At 43.0% G+C, this 20,588-nt stretch overlaps 1 protein-coding gene across 1 annotated transcript; it reads left to right on the top strand.

Moving 5' to 3' along the window:
* Positions 1-427: 427 nt before the first annotated feature.
* On the top strand, positions 428-18,785 carry LOC109468326. Its single transcript, XM_019766576.1, has 13 exons — positions 428-584; positions 7,900-8,039; positions 8,938-9,076; positions 9,914-10,014; positions 10,362-10,464; positions 10,846-11,033; positions 13,354-13,536; positions 14,606-14,741; positions 15,174-15,259; positions 15,655-15,742; positions 16,436-16,474; positions 17,069-17,190; positions 18,439-18,785. The coding sequence occupies exons 1-13, from the start codon at positions 536-538 to the stop codon at positions 18,487-18,489; spliced, it is 1,425 nt and encodes a 474-aa protein (XP_019622135.1). The 5' UTR covers positions 428-535; the 3' UTR covers positions 18,490-18,785.
* The last annotated feature ends 1,803 nt before the right edge of the window (positions 18,786-20,588 follow it).

The following is a 20,588-nucleotide window of genomic DNA, read 5'->3' as shown; positions in this document are numbered from 1 at the left end:
AATCAAGATTTGCTATGATATAAGTTTAACTTCAAGACTTATATGTCAATGTTACGTGAAGTAATCACATATATTCTGTCCAAAGAGTAAGTCTTATTCGTTTTTTCTTCACTTAAAGAAACAAACCATTGTTAATCAAAAGCATATCAGATAGTCCTTGGATACTAGTAATTCTGACAGAAGCATGTACAGAAGCATGGAAACAAGATGGCGCCTGCATGACGTCATAATCCAACATGGCAGCTCCCCACGGCACCGGTGAAAACAATACAACTTTACTTTTTTTAACAAACCTGTAAATATTTTGCTGATTTTGTACAAAAAAATAAAGTATTTCGTTACTTATTAAATACATCCAACACCTTGACCTGACTACACATCCTGGTATTTTTTTTTTACTTTTCTCCTAGCACCCCCCAACAAGAATGGCACGTTCTGCATAATTACCATAACAAAATCAGCAGCGAAAGGCTTACGGAGAACTGTAGAAGCCCAAAATATCCAACAAAACGGACCATATCCTAACCACACAAACATGCAGACGGGTTCTACTTGTGCCGTATTGCTGTTGCTTACTCTACAAGGTAAGTGAAGAGTTTAGGCCACCTCCTATCTGTACAGTTGACAGCTGCAACGTTCTGAGTGTGGGAGGGGGGCAGGCAGTCCAAAAATTTAACACAACGCAACATGATGTCTTAGTAGAAAAACTAGTCTTTGTAAACTTTGATAAACACAGTATGTTAAGGCATTTTAGGTTCACTTTTTTTCATGCCATACGTCAGGTGTTTTAGGCAATATATCTCATTCGCTGAAAATAGTTTTATATCTGCGGATATGCTGTGTTTATACTGTGACGCATCTAGAGTTGGAGTTCAGGACTCGAAAATATTCATAATTTTTTGGGAATAGGTGCACTGGTGCACCCAACCTAAAAACTTAGGTGCACAAAAAATTTTTGGGTGCACCGTATAAAACAGAACCTAATTACAGATCTTACTGCTCCTCTTCTGAGCTTGAATCTGAAATGGGAGCTAACTTCAACATCTTACACAAGTACTAGTACAACAAAGATTACACTTAAAAGAGAGAGACTGAGACCTGCATTTGGCCGAATTCAGAGCTTTTAATCGATGTAAGGAGAAAAAGACCTCTGAGCGCCATGTGTGGAGAGAAAGCCATTGGCGCAAATGCTGAGCCTGTTGCATTGTGGGAGGGAGGGTGGGTTGCTAAAGGACCGAAAATGGCTGCTCCCTTTCGGTTGGAAAATGAACAGGCTAATGCGCATGCGCCCCTGGCTTCCCCTTAGAGGGGGGCGACCCAACTCCTCAATCTCCAGTGCAATCCCCGGGAATTACGCCTATTGCGCAATCCCAACATGATTACACTTAAAAGAGAGAGACTGAGACCTGCATTTGGCCGAATTCAGAGCTTTTAATCGATGTAAGGAGAAAAAGACCTCTGAGCGCCAGGGTCGAGAGAGCGAGACGGCCAAAGCAGGAAGGTATGAGGAGAGGAGAGGAACCGCCCACCCAACACATGGGAACTAAACAACTAGTGCTATAGACTAACTAACAAACTAGCCAACTTGCTAACTAACTAGTGGATGAAGTGCTCGGAGTTACATACAGGATATTGCTGGAAAATCTGACATAAAGCAAGTGGAGCTTAACGGTTTGCGGCAACAACTAGATAAACGAGGAAACATACCAGGCTGTAATACATCTGGGTCAACGCGTGCAACATTAGAAGAACAAGGGTTGTAACTAAGTTAAAGGGGGAAACTAGGAAAGAACAAACGTCTCTATGTCTTAAGATCTACATTTCCTAAATACTGAAATCGAACATAGTTACATGAGGAACAGTCGGCTCCGTAGCGTTAAGGAGCTCGGCCCGTTAACATCAGTTACATAATAACAGTGAACATGTGCCAAGAGTCCTCATTCATAGAGAGTTCATGTGCTCGTATGTCGGAGGATGTAGTCCCTCAGAGCAGATGGTAGCTTCAGGCGATCGCGGATGTTGGCCGTCAGGTAGAGATGGTCTGCATCTGATTTCCAGTCCCCGTGGAGCTGACGTAGCTCTCTCGGAACGCCCGCCTGGAAGGCGAGGGTGTACCCACCCCTGCGCAGATCGTGGAGGGTGACTGCACCCTTGGGGAGGGCCAGGGCCTTGATAGCCTTGGCTAGAGCCTTCTCCAGGACGGAAGTGGTCAGCGGGCGAGCAGTGTTTGTCGAACTTGGCAGGACGAAGGCTGGTGAATCAGGAGACGCGGGGATTAAAGTGCACATGTGTTGATATGCAGAGACTGGGCATAGGACGGAGTCTGGTATTGGGACCAAGGGAATTTGTAGAACACGTTCACGGTGCTGCAGAGTCTTGGACCACTTGGTATAGACTAGTAGACCAGAGGGGGACGTCAGTACGTCCTTGCGTTGGAGATGACGTTTCGGATCGAACGACGTCTTGGAGTCGAGGACAACGTTGGAGCGGCGGAAGAAGGTGAAGAAGCAGAAGAGCAGAGCAGCCCAGACTGCGGCATCTTTTTGGGTGTCATGATTGAAACAGCCATGCAGACGCGTCAGTAAGGCCACGTCCACCAAGGTATGCTGACGCGGGCGGTGTTGCAACTTCTTCCGGAGTCCTTTCATTGTGTGTGTGATTTCGAAATGCTGGAGAGTGTAGTCGGTAAATCCGTTCATGCGGTGAAGTAGTTTGACGGTAGACATGTAGTGTGAGATTGAGTCAGGCGAACGGAGTGTGCGGGAGAGGAACTGTGCGTAACACGCAATTTGGTGCGCGGAAGCGGGCATGGGAGTGAGGTGGAAATACTTGCAGAAATCCAGGTAGGTGTTGATGTGGGTCTGATGGTTGCGAGCGGTGCTGATGTTGAAAACCGCAGCCTGGGTCGCTCTCGTGTCTATCTCGAGAAGGTGCCACTGTAGTCGTGCGCCTGGGGGAAACACAAATTACCAGACATGAGTAAATTTGAACATCTCGTCCAGCACCTCGTCTTCTACACATTCTGCGATCAGTACGGCGGCGCTGAACCTTCGTGCATAAGATGGGTGCAGGTGCCACCTACTCAACCAGTCAGGGATAGTGTTCTGGTCGCCTGGTATATGTTGTGCTGCCAGCTGAAAGTCGTAGATTGCTTGTAGGTACACCAACTCCCGCGCACACTCCTGGAAGAACGGATCTGAAGCACGGCCAGAGTTAATGACGTGTACGGAAGCCTCATTGTCGCAGGCAAGCATCAGTCTCTTGCCCGCCCACGCGGAAGCCCACAGTTTGCACGAGACAATCACCGTTAGCAGCTCGAGACAATGAATAGGTAGATCTTGTTGGGTGATACACGGGGGAAACTGTCGGTGAAAGAACCGGTGACCTGCAATGCCACCACATCCGGACAGGCAGGCATCTGTGGCGAACACTTCGCCCGGGGGCACCACGGTGACATGGGGATCAGACGCACTCCGTTGAACTCGGGCAGGAAACTGGCCCACCAGTTGATGTCCTTTCTGAAGTCCAAGTTCAATCTGATCATGTGATGATGTCGCTTCAAGCCTTTTCAGGGCGTTGATCATCCGATTCAGAAACACTCGACCCTGAGGAACACACACTGTGATGAACATTAACTTCCCGAGCAAGGACTGGATCTGTTTTTTGCGAGCCCGTTTCCGGCCAATCCAAACTCGGAGCTCTGCAAGGGTGTCGTCCACCCTTTCGGGAGTGACTGACTTTGTCATGGTTACAGAGTCGTAACCAACGCCAAGAAACACTAGGTATGTGGATGGTGGACAGGCCTTCTCTGGGGATTCTTGAATACCCAGTTCAGTGAATACCCTAGCCAATTCATGAAAAGCTGTATCAGCCTGGTCTGTAAACTCGGCGGAGCCGAAGTCGTCAATATAGTTGACACAGTCAAATCCTCGGGCATTGTAGATGTACCGCACTGCTGAAGTTGTCCGCTGGCAGGCCATACTGGCGGAGCGCAGGCCAAAGGGAAACACAGTGTCAAAGTAGTATTGGTCATCCCACTGAAAACCCAGTAGATTGTAGTCTTTGGGGTCAACTGGTATTTTGGCGATAGGCACGACTCAAGTCCCTCTTGAAGAGTAGACAGCCCTGCCCTTTGTCACGGATTAAACGCTCGAAGGCGGAGTGGCCTGGTAGAGGGATTGCCAAATGTTCTCCAAGGTAATGCTGTGGGGGTATTCCATCATTTACTGACCCTCCCGCCGGAAAGCTGAGATCAACGACGACGCGGCGATGCATTGACTCTTTCTTGGGAACAGTCTGCAGCGGTGACGTCATAAAGGAAGGTGAGAATGGGGGATTCGAGAAAGGGCCCTGTATAGCGCCGAAGGCCATTTCAACCCTTAAATACCTGTCGACATCTGCAGGGAACAGCACGGCTGACCTATGATTGCGGGAGGTCGGGGTGGGCGTTGTATCAAGCACATAACCGATAGGCCATCCGAAGTCCAAGAAATCACAGATCTCTTTGTCTGGGTAGTCCTGTAAAAGCTGGCGCCAGACCGGGACCTTCAACTTAGAAGGGACTGGGATCCTGCATGATTGGAAATTATACTGTCCGGAAGCCTCCACTGTGATATGCAGATCTCGGAAGGTGGAGCTGTCCACGATGGCCGCATTTGGGACTGTCTGGTCGGGTGGGTGAGAGAGTGTTTCTGATTCAGTGGACGTGCTTGAAGGGCAGCCGGAATCACCCTGACGAACTGACGGAGAAGAGTTGCTGTAAGCGCACGGCTCATCACCACAGGAGCGCGATGTCACGGAACGGGGCGGGTCACCGCCTGGGGACGGTACTACGGAGCAGTCCTGGCGACCGCATGGGAGCGATGCAACGGGACAGGACTGGGCACCGTGTGGGAGCGGTGCTACGGTGTGCGATACGCCTGGGAAAGGCACGGGGGGCGACATGCTCTCTGCTGGTAACGACGGAGGCAGCGTGTGGTACGGATCTGGCCATAAACTAGGAATTTGCATATCATCGGGAAAGTCTAGAAGCTCCAGATCGGATGGGAAGGAGCGTGTAGCTATAGTCTCAGGACGGCAAGGTACGGCCCATGGGCATAGGTCAAGGTCATCAGCCAATACAGGAGAAGGGAAGTCCGAATTCATGTCCATAAATCGTGCGGTCAGTAGGCTAGCAGACTCGGCTGATGGTGGAGCTAGTCATGCTGTCTGGCCGGCAGGGGGCGTGTGCTTAGCCCTGTATGCCGGGTCGCCGTAGGGACACTGTGTGGCCGGGTGCTCCTGTCGTGATTGTCGCATGATGATGCAAGGCCGGCAGAAGTGGTAAACGGTTTGGCCAGTGCTGTTCCTATGTGCCCGTTTAGCATCAGGACTGGCTTCACATGCCCCCTTGTTATAGTCCTTGCATGTCATTGGCAGGTATCTTCTCTGAGATTGATTTGAACTGTTTGATCCACCCTTGTGCTCGAACGGCCGCCGTAAATGCTGTGATTTCATCGCCTGGACCTTTTTCATGAATTTCCTGTCCGTCCAGTGCAGTTCCTTTCTCTCTACCATCCCAAAGATGTGAGCGTTGAAGTCAAGGATGGACTTGTACCCGAACTCTGGTACCTCAAGCATGAGGAATCTCAGGATCTTCTGGCGTTGTTTACGCTCAGCCCTCGACACATCAGCTGATATAATGATATCCATAGAGCCGTACAGAAACTGGTGCCATTCCATATCATGGTACTTCACAGCCCCTGCCTCCGTGACGGGCAGGCGTTCTTGCGGATATATGACTCGGCATTTCACACTATCTGTTGCCTTTCTATGTAAGCCGCTCTTCATCGACTTCTTCTTCTTACTAGATCGAGAGCGAGAAGGCTTACCTCCATAACTCGTGTCAGAAGACACACTCCTGTCCGAAGATGAGGACGTAGACGAGAACTCCGGGGAGCTGTGCAACTTCCGAGACGGGCGTCGGGACCTGTGGGAGGGGGGCGGAGAGCTATTGGCACGCTTCGTGACGTCACCTGCCATCTTTCGAAAATCTCTCAGCACGGCGGCCGAAATCCTCGATAAACGCTGCGAGGAGGGAGAAGACGACCTCTTGCGACCTGAAGACTGCCGTGCCAGCGGTTCTTTGGGCGTCGTACGGTCGTCCTTTGTGCGCTGGATGTCCAGCTTCAGTTCCTCCAAGTCTTTGCTCATGTTTTGGAGCTCACGCTCCATGTGCTCCTGGAGTCCCGACCGACTGTGACGCGAAGAATGGGCCGACAGCGCGTCGGAGTCATGAGAGAAGTCGTCAGCCAAGTCCGGGTCGTCCGTGAAGTCGCTGAATCGGGCTGGTTTACGGGTCTTACGCTTTCCAGCGCCCCACATGGTTCGGAAGACAGAAGATTGCTAAAGGACCGAAAATGGCTGCTCCCTTTCGGTTGGAAAATGAACAGGCTAATGCGCATGCGCCCCTGGCTTCCCCTTAGAGGGGGGCGACCCAACTCCTCAATCTCCAGTGCAATCCCCGGGAATTACGCCTATTGCGCAATCCCAACATGATTTTATTATTTTCTGACACTTAACGTTAGATGCCAAGAATATCCTGTATATTATTTACATCTAATATGTACAAAAATACCTACAAAATATTTGGGTGTACCAGTGCACCCACAGAAAACAATTGGGTGCACAGCTCCAATTTTGGGTGCACATGCACCCAGTATTTCGAGCCCTGTGGAGGTATAAATTTTAAATGGCCGCCTGTCGACTTACGTACCAGGCAGAGAGGGCACGCAACTAGATAACCTCGTTATATAGACATAATATATTACCTGATGGTAACAAGAGTGCTTATAAAATATGTTTACAGACGTAAGACAGTATATTTACAATGTCTGAAGTGTTTACCAACTATGTTAACTTAACACACTATGTTTGCAAACTTTCGAAACCAGAGATAGTGTGTGTTGACAAACTACTAGTACCTTTACACAACTTAGCAAACTTTAAAAACCAGAGATAGGCTTAAAATAAATGTTTATTAAGAAGGGAAAAAGTGATTTTTCGATCCAGTTTTAGCTCAATTTAACACTGGCCATGACAGAGAAGACAGATGCTTTGTACAGTACAGTATATATAATTTAAATAAAGTTATAGGCTTAATTAACGTTACTGTACCAGAGAAATTCCATTAAAAGCATTTTTTTACAAACACAATGAACAGTAGACCACAGCTTAACGGACTGCTACCCTTTCCAGTAGCTCTGTATACTGTAATTCCTTATTTTTTATGGTAACGTTACTATAAAAGTATAATGTCCACAGTTTTCACTGTCACTTCTGTACCGTGAACTTATCATTATAGTTAACAAATAATTCCAGGACTTTCTTTTTCCTGCATCTGTCACCACCGCGAATATATACTTCCGGGAACATGTCCATTTTTCTCTGACCATGAACTTTTGGTACCGTGAACATAAAGTAAATTACAGTATACTGTTATACAGCTAGTATTGGTAGCTAGTCTGTAAGTACCATTTATTAATGAAAGTTACGTATCCAGCAATTGCAATCCAAAACTCTCTATTAATAGTAGAACAAAGAAAGAGATATTCAGTCATCTTATGTCTACCAATATTATAATGAACACACAATAGAATTTCGAAAAACTATTAATTGTGAATTCATCTCCATTTTCTTTAAAAGGAGAGAAGAAATCTTCAAGACCTAGATTAGATAGAATGTATTCTCTAGTAGTACTGTAGTTGTTAAGACTTTTACGTTATTCTTTTCTATCCCATGTACTATGTTACTCAGTATAATATACATGTAACATCGTATTCTGTGATGTATGCATTCAGCCCCATGTGCATGAAAAGCTGGCATGGACTTGCAAATAAAGATTCAATATTTTTCCCCCAGGGTACCTTGCATTGCCTGCCAACCCAGAATGCACTTCTCTGGACAACATTATCAGTCAGATCCGGTCCCCCCCAGGCGGGACCATCCACTGTCATCGCAATGATAGCTGCACAGGGATAGCCTGCACTGGGACTGCTCTGGTAAGGATACAATAGCCTCTACCAGGCTTTGGGAGGAGGCTGGAAAGAGTAGAGACCGGTCAAATAGAGAGATAACATGCCAAGGGAGTTTGGTCGGCTAGACAGTACATTTTGCCACACCCGAAGCCTGTCGGGGGTCGCTACATTCTTTGAAGTTCACTAATCACAATCTCATAGGTGCCAAGTAGCTAGATTATCCTTTTAATTGCTTTGCGACTGGGCCGTGACGGACAGTGACATGAATGGCGGTGTGAACATTTAACAGAAAGTCTCAGAAGTCACGAAAATGTCCATACGTTTTCCCGTCAAAATAAACACAAAACTTAGAGAAAAGAGAACCCCATATAATAATACTATTAAAGATCATACCAAGCATGTTTCCCCACGATGCACTGGTTGGTTTATTGCTTAAATGATCTTCTGCACTGAGATAGTTCTTTTGTTGGAATAATGAGGGGAATACTTTTATACCATTTGATCATAGCAACTCTGCACAGGCTTCGGGAGCGGCAAACTATTCTCTCCAGCAGACCAACTCCCCTGGCATGCTGTCTCTCTATTTGGCCAATTTCTACTCTTTCCAGCCACCTCACAAAGCCTGGTAGAGGCTAAGGATACCTTTCATTTGAAGTGTATTCTGTATCCCTTGTATTGTTGTAAAGAAATATTTGAAAAAGATACCAATGTCGTAGAATGGCAAAATCAAACGAAAAAGACAAAAATGTAAGAAAATGAATTTGAAGAGTAGATTGTTCACCATACCATTCTGTCAAACTTTTTTTTTTATTCACATGCTCGCATCAGTTTTGGGGTTCCCAGAGGATGTCATCCATATCATCAAATCAACATGGCCTAAACATAATAAAAACTTATACATAACCCCCTATCCCCCCTCCAGGCTGGTACGGAGTTCACAACCTCAGCCAGTCTCCAACACTGCAGCTCCCCTGTCAGCATGAGTGTGAACGTGGTGGTGCCATCTTTAGGTGTCAACTACCACCAGACTATCCAGCACAACGACATGTATGAGATACCAGGTCAGAACAATAGACATGTACATGTACATAATTATTATGCTCTTCCCGGGCTCGAAATACTGGGTGCATGTGCACCTTAGTGCACCCAAATTTGGAGCTGTGCACCCAATTTTTTTCTGTGGGTGCACTGGTGCACCCAAATATATTTGTAGGTATTTTTGTACATATTAAATGTTTAAGAGTGTACAGGATATTCTTGGCATTGAAGTGTCAGAAAAATAATAAAATCTTTGTTGAAGTACTTGTGTAAGATTTTGAAGTTAGCTCCCATTTCAAACTCAAGCTCAGAGGAGGAGCAGTAAGATCTGTAATTAGGTTTTGTTTTATATGGTGCACCCAAAAAATTGTGTGCACCTATTTTTTAAGGTTGGGTGCACCAGTGCACCTATTCCCAAAAATGAATTTCAAGCCCTGATAAAAGTTCTGATAAAAGTTCTCAAAGTCAAATTGACAGTATTTAGAGATAGTTTATTTCAACACCAAAAGCAAACCTTGCAGCAGGGATGAGAATCCCTGAATTGAAAGAGTTTGCGTACAGAAAATAAAAGTTACAATAGGCAAAACAAACACTATATACACACCCTCATATACACTATAATACATAAAGAATTTGTACCAAGCAAAAAACTATATACAGATGAGGTTTAGGAAAAATAAAACTAGTGATACGTCAGTTCTTTGTTGTATAGGGCTATGGCCCTATGGAGAAAGGACTGCTGGAGCCGCTTTGTCCTAGCCCTGGGAGCACTCATTCTGGATGATTGAAGCTTTTTTAATGTTAAAGACATGTTGCAGATACAGATACAGATTGTGATGCTTGTATGTTTGTGTTTGCAGGGTTAAGTGGTGATTTTCCTGTGCTGGGGATCCAGGAGCACATACAGGGGTATCTACAAGTCAAGCTGGAGAAGAAGGATGAGGACACTTTGTCCATCGGGGTAACACTTTTTCCCACAATCTCATATTTTTAGAATTCCAATTATCATATCTTACACTCATACTGTACATTAATTTTAGTTTGTAGCTATTAATTTTTGCAGTGCAGTGAAAAAATGGATTGCTGTATATTGAAGTTATAGTTTGTGACTACTGGATGAAACAGCTATGTGGCAGCATACTGAAAAAAACTTATTAGTGCCTATTTGTCTCTACACTGTTCTTACATACATGTACATGTTCTGTATCCTTTCCAGTATCAATACATTTGTATAAGAATATGACAGGAAGGTTGATTAATCTCATGTTGTGTTGTATTATGATTGATGAATTCTTCTTTCCTTTCCAGGTGAAACTTTTGGGAGGAACAGAAATCTTTGGTATGATGGTTTACCCTCTGGAGTATGATGTCATCCCAGAACAGGACATCTCTGTCCCCTCTTGTACCCCAGGTTAGTAATGTTCCTGAAGCAATAGACGTCACAGAGGGGACCTTTCAAATATAACACTGTTCTAGAGCCCTGAAGTCAATGTGCTTTCGCTTACGGTGTCCCCCCTGGCAGATCACTGTGATTGTCTGCATTCTGCTCTCAGATATCAGATTCGGGTGAGATTGACAGCCATCCATCAGTGAAGTATCGATCAGCTTTAGACTTCTTGTACTGGTGCAGGTCAGCAACTTTCAGAAATTAAAGTTACCCACATCAGGAAATATACCAGAGGGGACACCAGCATATGTGAAAAAGTGTGTAAAATATGTGTGAAATTGTGTGAAGAAATGTTTAAAAATGTGTGAAAAAGTGTTTAAAAATTGTTGACAATCCATCCCACAGGTCACCCAACGCCCGAGCCTGTACGACCGGCCACAAAACCACCCCAGCCTCCACGGACAACAGTATACCCACAACCCCCTGTCAGACCCTCTGTACACCCACAACCCCCAGTCAGGCCCACAGTACACCCACAGCCTCCAGTCAGACCCACTGTTCAACCAAAACCTGCTGTAACAACTCCAGCTCCAGTAAGTATTCAAAACTTTTATTGCTCAAGAAGTTCATCAGTTACTTAAAAGTAACAGTTAGGCCACACCAATTTAATTTCTTGGTTAACGGATTTTTCAAGAAAAAAAATGGAGCGGGCGGGCGAAAAAAAAATAAAAATAAAAATTTGAGACTACCTGCCATACAGCCATGTAGTAAGCAATGCATTAAGTTAAGTTACAAAATGATATAAGACATTATATTGGACACTTATTAAACTGAAAGGACCATTACTACATGAGCAACTTCTTTTACATCCCTTTACAATTATTCGTATTATTTTGCAAGATACACATCTTTACTGTATGAACAACAAACTGTCAGTTGACAAGACTCTGATCCAACTGGTTTCACTTTTATTCATCTTTCAAAGTTCCAAAGAGTGGTTTAAATCAGGGAGCTCTGTTCAGATCCCATTGTTTTCTTAGAGTTGAGGGAACACAGCTTACCACTGGGCTGGGCATTCTATTGTGTCTGGCTGATATGGAAGTTATTTAGAGCTTGAAATTTACAATATCCTAAATATATGTTTTAGACAAATTTCCAGGAATGTTTAAAAGTTATTGTCAAAAGAATTAACTACTTAAACAGATATTTTATATCTTTTTTTTTTATCTTTCCCCAATTCCCAAATACTACCGGTAGTATCCATTTTATATTTCCCATTATACACTTTAGGTATGCTACAGCTACATTATACATAGCCAAAATTCAAACAAATAGCCACAATGACACACTCTTCAAGTTGCCACAAATTCAATGGTCTAGGGTTTCACTATAAAGTCCTTGATGTATGGGGATTTTTTATTTGTAGGGGGAACCATTTTATTCAAAAATTTAGATATAATAATTAATGCATTATTTGTAATTGTACTCCTGTTTATAGGTATCTAAATAAGATGTAACATTGTTAGAATGCCACAAGCACATGTAGTATTTTTCACAGAGTAACTTCTATAATTAAAAGGACCTGTTTCCCCCTACTCGAAGTGGACTCTTCCGATCGTGAGAAAAAGTTGCTTTAGTGAATGGACATACGTGCATGTGCATGGAGGACTTTTTACTTTGCGAAATTCCCATGTTTGTGGTAGGATTTTGTACTTTTTGGGAGTAATACAGTTTGTGATGCCAGAATACATTGTTATGTCATGTTATTTTTACATATTCCCTGGAAAATAGATCGTTTTGAAGGTGTGTGTGCATGTGCCGCCCAGGCCGAGTTTATACGTTGGGCCGATCACTTTTAACGCCCTTTACTAGCACGTTTCCGACACAATACGTGTTTCAAAATATAATATATATCTAAAAGGGAGATGATATGTTGTTACAGGCACGATGACTCAGTAAATCTGCCGTACGTTTGTCGTCCGTGAAGTTTTGTCCCATGAATGGTGACATGACATGTGCAAAGGGGGTGGGGGGCGAGTTCTATATCAAAAGAATTTGACGAACTTTTGAAGAGGCAACCTAGCTTTCCAAACAAATTGCACTCAGGAAAATGTTTCTGCCTTAAAGCAATGTATTTTTAATGCTGTTAACTATGCCCAAATTTTGAAAAATTACAACGTACCGGGTGGATTTTGGGGCCCCCAATTCGGGACCCGAGAGTATGGATTTTTGTTCTGTTTTTATTTTTATTTCATTTTGGCAAAAAAACGAAGCGGCGAATCCGTTAACCAAGGAAATAAATTGGTGTGGCCTTAGTAGGAATATTCTTCAATCAGTGACTGTTTTTCAATGGTAGAAACACGTACCTCCAAATTTTTGATGTCGACTGTACATCTTGATCTCGGAGAAATGTACCATGTTATGGATATCTAATATACATGTACACATGTACAGTGTAATTGTTTGCTGTTGGTCACTGAGTTAGTAAGCAACCAAAAATGACATTATACTCTTATAGACACACTGAATGATTAAGTACACAGTAATTAGTTGACAAAGACTGATGCCTTAGAGTCATAAAATTGCTGACTGTATCAGAATACATGATATTTGTGTTTACCAAAGGAAAACATATTGTTTTTGCTCTGTTTCCTTCTTCTTCTTCTTCTTCTCCAAACAAATAAAGGTCAATGACCTGAACCAGACGTCTGTCACCATGGTAACTAGTGTTGGGTTACACCATGTTGCAATTTTATAGCAGGAGGGATTTAAACTCCTGTCTGACCATATAAATTATATGAATGTGTTTGTGGAATAATTAACAGAGCAGACCATATGCGAAGGTTAACATTATGCGCTTGCTTTGCAAATGTTATTTTTCTAGTTTCTAATTATTTGCCTATTGATACACAGGACACAACATCGCAAGCATCGCCCACCAGTCCTGCGCTGCCCCCTGTTGATCCAAACGGGCAGTGCAGGTCCATAGACCAGCTGGCCGCCAATGTGACGTCCCTCATGCCCACACTGGCTACCATCAGGTGCACAAGGAACGCCGACTGTACCGGGGTGAAATGTTCAGCCAAAACACAATCAGTGAGTGCAGTAGAACACCTGAATTCATTCATGTCATGGTATAGCATTGAGGTTTTTCAGTGTTGGGTCATTCAAATTGTGTATATAAGGCCACACCAATTTAATTTGTTGGTTCTCAGATTCGCCTCTTCATTTTTTTCTGATTTGCCAAAAAAAAAAAAAAGATCACGGTTCTGAATCAAATAAAAAATGCTCATACTTGGCCCCCAATAGTTGAGTCCTTTTCTTCCTAGTTGTTAGAGTTTTTCCATTTATGATTAAAAGTTCAAAATTCATTGTTTAAATATTAACCCAGCCTTTTGTGTTGTTTTCATGGCTCCTATCGTAGCGTTTGGGGCTATAATAGGATGCCTAGACCTATTTTTTATTATTTTTTCCCGTTTTTCTGAAAATATCCGAGAACCAACAAATTAAATTGGTGTAGCCTTACAATTCATTCTGGGCAGATCGGTTATGTTTGTGCCTATGAAAAAAATTCTGTGATCACAAAAAACGAGGCGGGGGCCCCTTGGGCATGTTTGACTGTATTTTTGTCCGCAGTCAAATTGCAAAATCAAGGAAATACATGTAAGTTGACATGGCTTTAGGAAAAAGGTAGAAATGCCTAGAATGAGCTTCAAGCTCTTAGGGTCACAAAAAGCTACCAGCAAGGCTGCCTCTTTGAAGTATGGTAAGGGGGTGAAGTCTGCTATCTCTGATACTAACTTGGTGATAGTAATTGTTTTATTGCAAATTAATGCCCAAGGGCTTATTGCAGGAACATAACAGACATTTGGTATAAAAACAGACAACTAGTATGCATAGAACTACTAATAAGTTAAACTACTAAGTAACTACATGTACTAGTAAAAACTACTGGGTTTGACTTCTTTTTTGAAGACAGAGGAAGACAAAGGATCCCACTTTTTCTGTAATTTGTGGGTTTTCGGATGTAAAGAGGAAAGTAGTTATCATTTGTGTATGTGTGAAAGTTTGGGTAGAATTTGGAGGCTACATCAAAGAGTTTGTTTCGTTCATTGCTATAGAGGGTACAATTTGAGATAAAATGATAGTTTGGCTGTTCTTGCAGGACGTAAAGTTTACGATGGACGTGACTCTACATGGCTGTGCTGACCCCGTCTCCATGGATGTCAACATCAAGTCAGGAGACATCGGACTGGACCACACTCAAACTCTCACACACAACGGCACCTACACAATACAAGGTCTGTAACATGCAAAACTCTACTTCTTTCTTTTCTATTTCTCTGGTTACTTCTTACGCCTTTTGTGTTGGTTGAGATGGACAAAGCCAGTTTGCCTTGACTGCTAAATGATGTTTTTGTTCAACAAAATTGTTCCATGTGCCACCCTCCCCACATGCATTCACCACAGAACTGAAGATGCTTACGGCATTTGACATAAAAATATCTCGACTTGGAAACCATTTATGTCTCAGTGATGTTGTGAGGTGACCCTCTTCAAGGAGACCACCTGTCCAAGGTGGCCACTTTTATTCTGTCCCCTGGGTGGCCGGCTTGGACAGGTTTGACTGTAGTTGCTTGAGTATTATTGTTTTTGGCGTATCTTATTACCTGGATGTCTAACCTCCGATGCACAAGACTCCCATTCTTACCCAGTTTTTGTTGTTCCCTCAGGTCTGGAGGTGCCCATAGCTGGGTACACCCTGCCTGGTGTGTACCAGGTCAACATGGTCAGGCTCAACAATGGCATGGATGTAAAGGTGGGTACACCTGTTCTTATTTATATCTGGAGTCACCTGAGGTCACTGGGGAAGGTTCATGTTCTATTTGGGTCAAAGGCAGGGAACACGTGTTCTTATGGGAGTCACCCGAGGTCATTGGAACACAACTCAAGTTATTTTTGGATTTTTTAGAACAGAGCGGTGTTCTATTTGGGTCACCTGAGGTCATATGCGGGTGATTATTGGATGTTTAATGTATGGATCGGGATGAATAAAGACCCGGTTTTGACTCTATTTGTGACATTACGGCGTCATAAGGATTATGGAATGGAGCCTTCTGATTGGTCAACGTCACCCATCCATATGATAATTATCATTTACAATAAGATTGATACGGCCACACCAGTTTGATTTGTTGTTTTGTGTTTTTTCAGTTGGTTCTAGGTCTGAGTAATGGACCGGTGCAGTACAGTTTCTTCCAGCTAGGGGAACAGACAGTCAGCATGCCTCCATGTCCCTCAGGTAAGCACATCCACATGGTAGTTTTTGTGAAAATAAGTTCCACAACTTGAGAGCAGTGTTACTTTTTCTTCACTAAGTTGTTATTTTGAATCAAGGCCACACCAATTTAATTTCTTGGTTAACGGATTTGCCCGATTCATTTTTTCTGATCTGCAAAAAAAATTCAGAATCAACTGCAAAGTGCTCATATTTTGCCCTGAACAGTTGAAAGCAGTTTTTTTCTTCCTACAATCCTAGTTTTTACAGTAATCTTTCAATGCAGTGGTATCATTAAAAATTCATTGTTTAAATTTTGAACCAGCCTGGTGTGTTGACTTCATTGCTCCTATCGTACCATTTTGAGCCATAATAGGATGCCTTGGCCTGTTTTTATTTTTTTTCGCCCACCTGCTCCATTGTTTTATAGAAAAATCCGTTAACCAAGAAATTAAATTAGTGTGGCCCAATAGACTTGAATTAGACTATATATATATATACTAATGAGACAAGACATAGTGTGCGGTAAAGAACTGGTTCTCTACTTGTTCCATTGGGCCAGTCTCTCCTTCCTGACATCTGCTTGGTTTACATTCATAACGGTAATATCTTTGACACCCGATGAGATATCCAACATGAAGTCTGGGCCAAAATAACTTCATTTCTTAAGAATTTAGTCTGAAACTTTCTGTTCTTCCCGTCTCCTTTGTATGACAGGAACAGCAAGCAGGAAGCATTCTGCAGACAGCAAGCACAGTAAGTTACAGTTTTGATTCAAGATTCACTTCAACATTGATTACAACTACATGTACATGTATGTAGAAGAACATGGTCTTCCTGGTCACTCTGGTCTTCCTCAGTAGACTGACCCAGTGAGACTTTTCACGTGGCTTCTTTGAAGTGTGGCATCAACACTGAGTCAAAGGTAGACACTTAAAAGAAGCCACGTGACAAGCTTCACTGGGTCAGTCTACTGAGGAAGACCAGAGTGACTGGTTAAAAGCTCTAGGTGAGAGAATTTTTTGTGTTGGACCAAAAGTTTTAACTTTAAACACGTTTAACTTTGTTTTTCATATCTACCAGTCATGAGAGCTACTGATTATTTCATGATTTGCAAGAGTTCTTTCTTATCGGGAAAGTTTATCTGTGTTGGTACACATGTACAAGTCATCATGAAGCAGTTTAAACTGTAATTTCCAACACAAGAGATTGGACTTGTGTACCCAAATTTTTGCCCGTACAACTCCTGTCTTTGTCAAGGAATGAGCAATCTACCACTTCCGTGACGTAACATCATGAGTTCATTCTGTCATTTGCTCATTCCTCCGTGTCTTCTTTTTCCATCCCCAGACACCATGGTGATAGTGGGTGCAGTGGTAGGGTCAGTACTGGGCGTGGTCATGCTGTGTGTGTTAGCACTGCTGATTCGTCGATGGAGGAAGCCATCACTCAGTGTCTACGGTGACATGCAGGTCAGTGTTAAGCCTCGGTCACAACCCGCCGTACGTGCTTTTTGTCCGTACGTTTTTTGGGAGGCTACGTCTGCTACATTTTTGCTGAAAACGTGGGAAAGGAGTGCGGTTGCGTGCATCATACGTTGCGCAAGTGGTAAGTGACAATCTCTGTGCGATTGCAACTTTACCGTAAGGAGGTCATACTCACATGTGCGTCTTACGTACGGCACGTACGGGGCACACGCGTCACCCGTACTCACATGCACGGGTGGTGAATCCGCAGGCCGCATGTAGAAAAAGTTTTACATGCAAGTTCTACGGCGTGTCTGCGTGCTCCCAAATCCGTAGGATTCCGTACGGAGATGGTACTCACCACGCACAGATGCCCTGCGTTTGCCCACGTTTTTACACGTAGACAGCACGCAGAAGCACGTACGGCGGGTTGTGACCAAAGCTTTAGAGATCCCCAATCTGCAGTGTAAATAGCATGCGTAGTCCAGTGGTTAGTGACCTTGCTTCTGGACCAAGAGGTTAGGAGTTCGAATCCTGGCTGTTGTCGCTCACCCAACATGCATGTCACTGGAAGGGGTTGCAGTCCTTTGGACGGGACGTTAAGCTGTGGTCCATTGTTCATTGTGCTTGTTGGAAAGAGCTAGGGGAATTTCCCCGGTACAATGAACCTGTAAATACTGTACATAGTGTCTGTCTTCTCTGTTATGACCAGTGGGAGATTAGCTCTTCAGTGAGCTAAAACTGGGTCAACATCACTTTCCTTTTTTCCTTTGTGGTCTGCATTTTGCAGAGATATTTTCAATGTGTTTACTACTAACTCTAATAAATTATATTATGTAGTTTTGCCTGTATTTTTCAAATTGCGTGTAGAATGTTTGCCAACATGCAATTTTCTACAAGCCATGGGTGTACATGTAAACATCTGTGTCCATAATATCACCAGGGTCCATAATATCGCCACCTTGAGAAATAGTGTGCTTAAAGATATTTTTACTGCAACATACCCTAGGTATGTACATTTGACGTGTGAAGGAGTACATACCAAAAGTATGTTGCAGTAGAAATATCTTTAAGCACACTCAGTCTGTTTCTCAAGGTGGTGATATTATGGACCCTGGTGATATTATGGACACAGATGTTAGATCCGGACTTTCAAGTGTGTGTTTACAAAAAAGTATTTCCGAATTGCAGAACAAGTGTTTGACATACTGCAATATTGCAGAACATTAAATAAAAGTTTTTCTACCACTGCAGGTTCTTATGAGTGCGTCGAACGAAGACTTTGAGCCATCCCTTACTGTCTAGCACAGCCCCTCTACACGAGCAGCACAAATCAGGGCTCTAGCCAGCTCAGAACTCTTTCCCTCAGCCCAGCTCAAAATTAACAGTGTCCCGATGGCCACTGACCACTAAAATGTAGGCTAGGACAACTAAAAAGACACTTTTAATTAAGACATTTTTGGGTCAATAGAAAAATAATCAACATCAGAATGTCAGCCCTTCTTTCGTTGATCAGGCACGCGTCCCGGCATTTGGCTCTAGAAAAGCCCCTCAAATTTGTCTACTCTGCAATTATAACGTGCCTGGGAGTCAGAACGCAAGCAAAAAAAAAAAAATAGGTTAGGACAGTATATACTCACTTTGGGACAATCGAAATTTATTTTTGGGACAATGCTGGGACAATAGGAAAAAAAGTTAATTTCAAGGCTTGTTGGGGGGAGAGTGCTTGCAATCTAGGGGTGTCTGTGGGTAATTTTTGGATTTTCAAGCCTTTTGGGGGCATATGTATGGTGAGAATAGAACACGGGACCTCTTGGTTCCAAGTCCAATGCTCTAACCCGGTTGCACCACAGACGCCACTTTCGAGCCTTTAAAAAAAATGCAATTTCCCACACTTTGAGAAGCAAATCATGTGGTTGAGGGTGGTTGTTGGGATGTTTTTATATTTTTTCCCAAGATTTTGATTTTGTCACTTTTGTCAGTCAAGGTTGACGGATTGGTTTCATAATTTTTCCATCACAAAGTTCCTGCACTTGACAGAAAAACAGGTGCTGGCTAGAGCCCTGCCACAAATAAGCCGCCTCATAGTTCCTCATGTGCATGGGCAAGTGATGCATTGCTGGTTTGGTCAAAGGACAAGATCCCTTGACTAGAAACAACATTCTGCTAGAGCTACATTTCAGTGACATCTGTGTCACAAAAAATCTAGACAAGTGGGCATTGTTAAAACTTTTGATCCAACACAAAGAGATTCTCACACCTAGAGCTTCTCGACCAGTCACACTGGTCTTCCTCAGTAGTTTTGGAACAAAAGTTTTAACTTTGAACATGTAACTATAGTCTACCAAATTTTGCGATTTAAAAAAAATCTCGAGATTTATTTTCATTTTCAATGAAGCATGAAGGGTCTTACTGGGGGGTATTATGATCCATTGGGTAACAGAGAACCTTTCCACAAAATATCAGAATAGGTTTTAGTAGTAAGACTAAAAGAGCATTAGTCCAAAGTGCTCTGCTCAGTCCAAAAATAATCTGCTCGTTGTTCAACACAGATGAACTTTCATGAGACTGTCTAACTGTTTGAACTCTGACTTTGACCACAATGCATCAATGACATGTGCTCTTGGAACTGTTAGGTGGCTTAAGGGAAAGAGGTATGAGCTTGTACAAAGAAATAAGTCTGTAAATATTCAATATTTTACAATTAGTTTTCCTGGTTGATCGCTACTTTGTGCATTCAAACATGCTCATCTCTTTACTTTTTTTGATTGTACATTTTTCTGAAGCTGGTGGGGGGGGCTTTTATACATGTACTCGTTAAAAGTATTTGAATGTGTACTATGTATATATACTCTATCAATGCAATAAGTGCTTTTGGGGAAATCATGTCAGTGAGTTTGATGTAAAAGATAGATGTTGTTACCACTTGGGTATTATTTTGTATTTTGTAAGGCCACACCAATTTAATTGTTGGTTCTCGGATATTTTCAGAAAAAATATGAAGCAACAGGGAGAAAAAAAAATACATTGTAATAGCAGGTCTAGGCATCCTATTATAGGCTTAAATGCTACGATAGGAGCCATGAAGTCAACACGATAGGCTGAGTTGATATTCAACCAATGAATTTTGAACTTTCAATCAAACCACTGCATTCATAGATGGAAAAACTGTAGCAACTAGGAAGAAAAGGACTTTACTCAACTGTTGGGGGCAAAATATGAGTTGACTTAGAACTAGAATCTTTTTTTTTTTTGCAAATCAGAAAAAAAAGGAAGAAGCCAGTCTGAGAACCAACAAATTAAATTGGTGTGGCCGAATACAAAGTTGGAGCTGTTGCACATTTGTTGTATTGCTGCTTAGTTTAAAACACATAGTACAAAACTTGGTGTTGGAAATAATAGGG

This window comes from Branchiostoma belcheri, unplaced genomic scaffold (assembly GCF_001625305.1).
Source record: "Branchiostoma belcheri isolate BF01 breed outbred unplaced genomic scaffold, Haploidv18h27 scaffold2, whole genome shotgun sequence".
Lineage (NCBI taxonomy): Eukaryota > Metazoa > Chordata > Leptocardii > Amphioxiformes > Branchiostomatidae > Branchiostoma > Branchiostoma belcheri.
This window is presented reverse-complemented; position numbering and strand designations above follow the sequence as displayed.

What these genes read in the sequence shown, in the direction of transcription:
- LOC109468326 (XM_019766576.1), top strand. Translation starts at nt 536, where the DNA reads ATGCAGACGGGTTCTACTTGTGCCGTATTGCTGTTGCTTACTCTACAA. An exon ending in GCTGTTGCTTACTCTACAAG is followed by an intron (nt 585 to 7,899) that starts GTAAGTGAAGAG and finishes TTTTTCCCCCAG; the next exon opens with GGTACCTTGCATTGCCTGCC. An exon ending in CTGTAACAACTCCAGCTCCA is followed by an intron (nt 11,034 to 13,353) that starts GTAAGTATTCAA and finishes ATTGATACACAG; the next exon opens with GACACAACATCGCAAGCATC.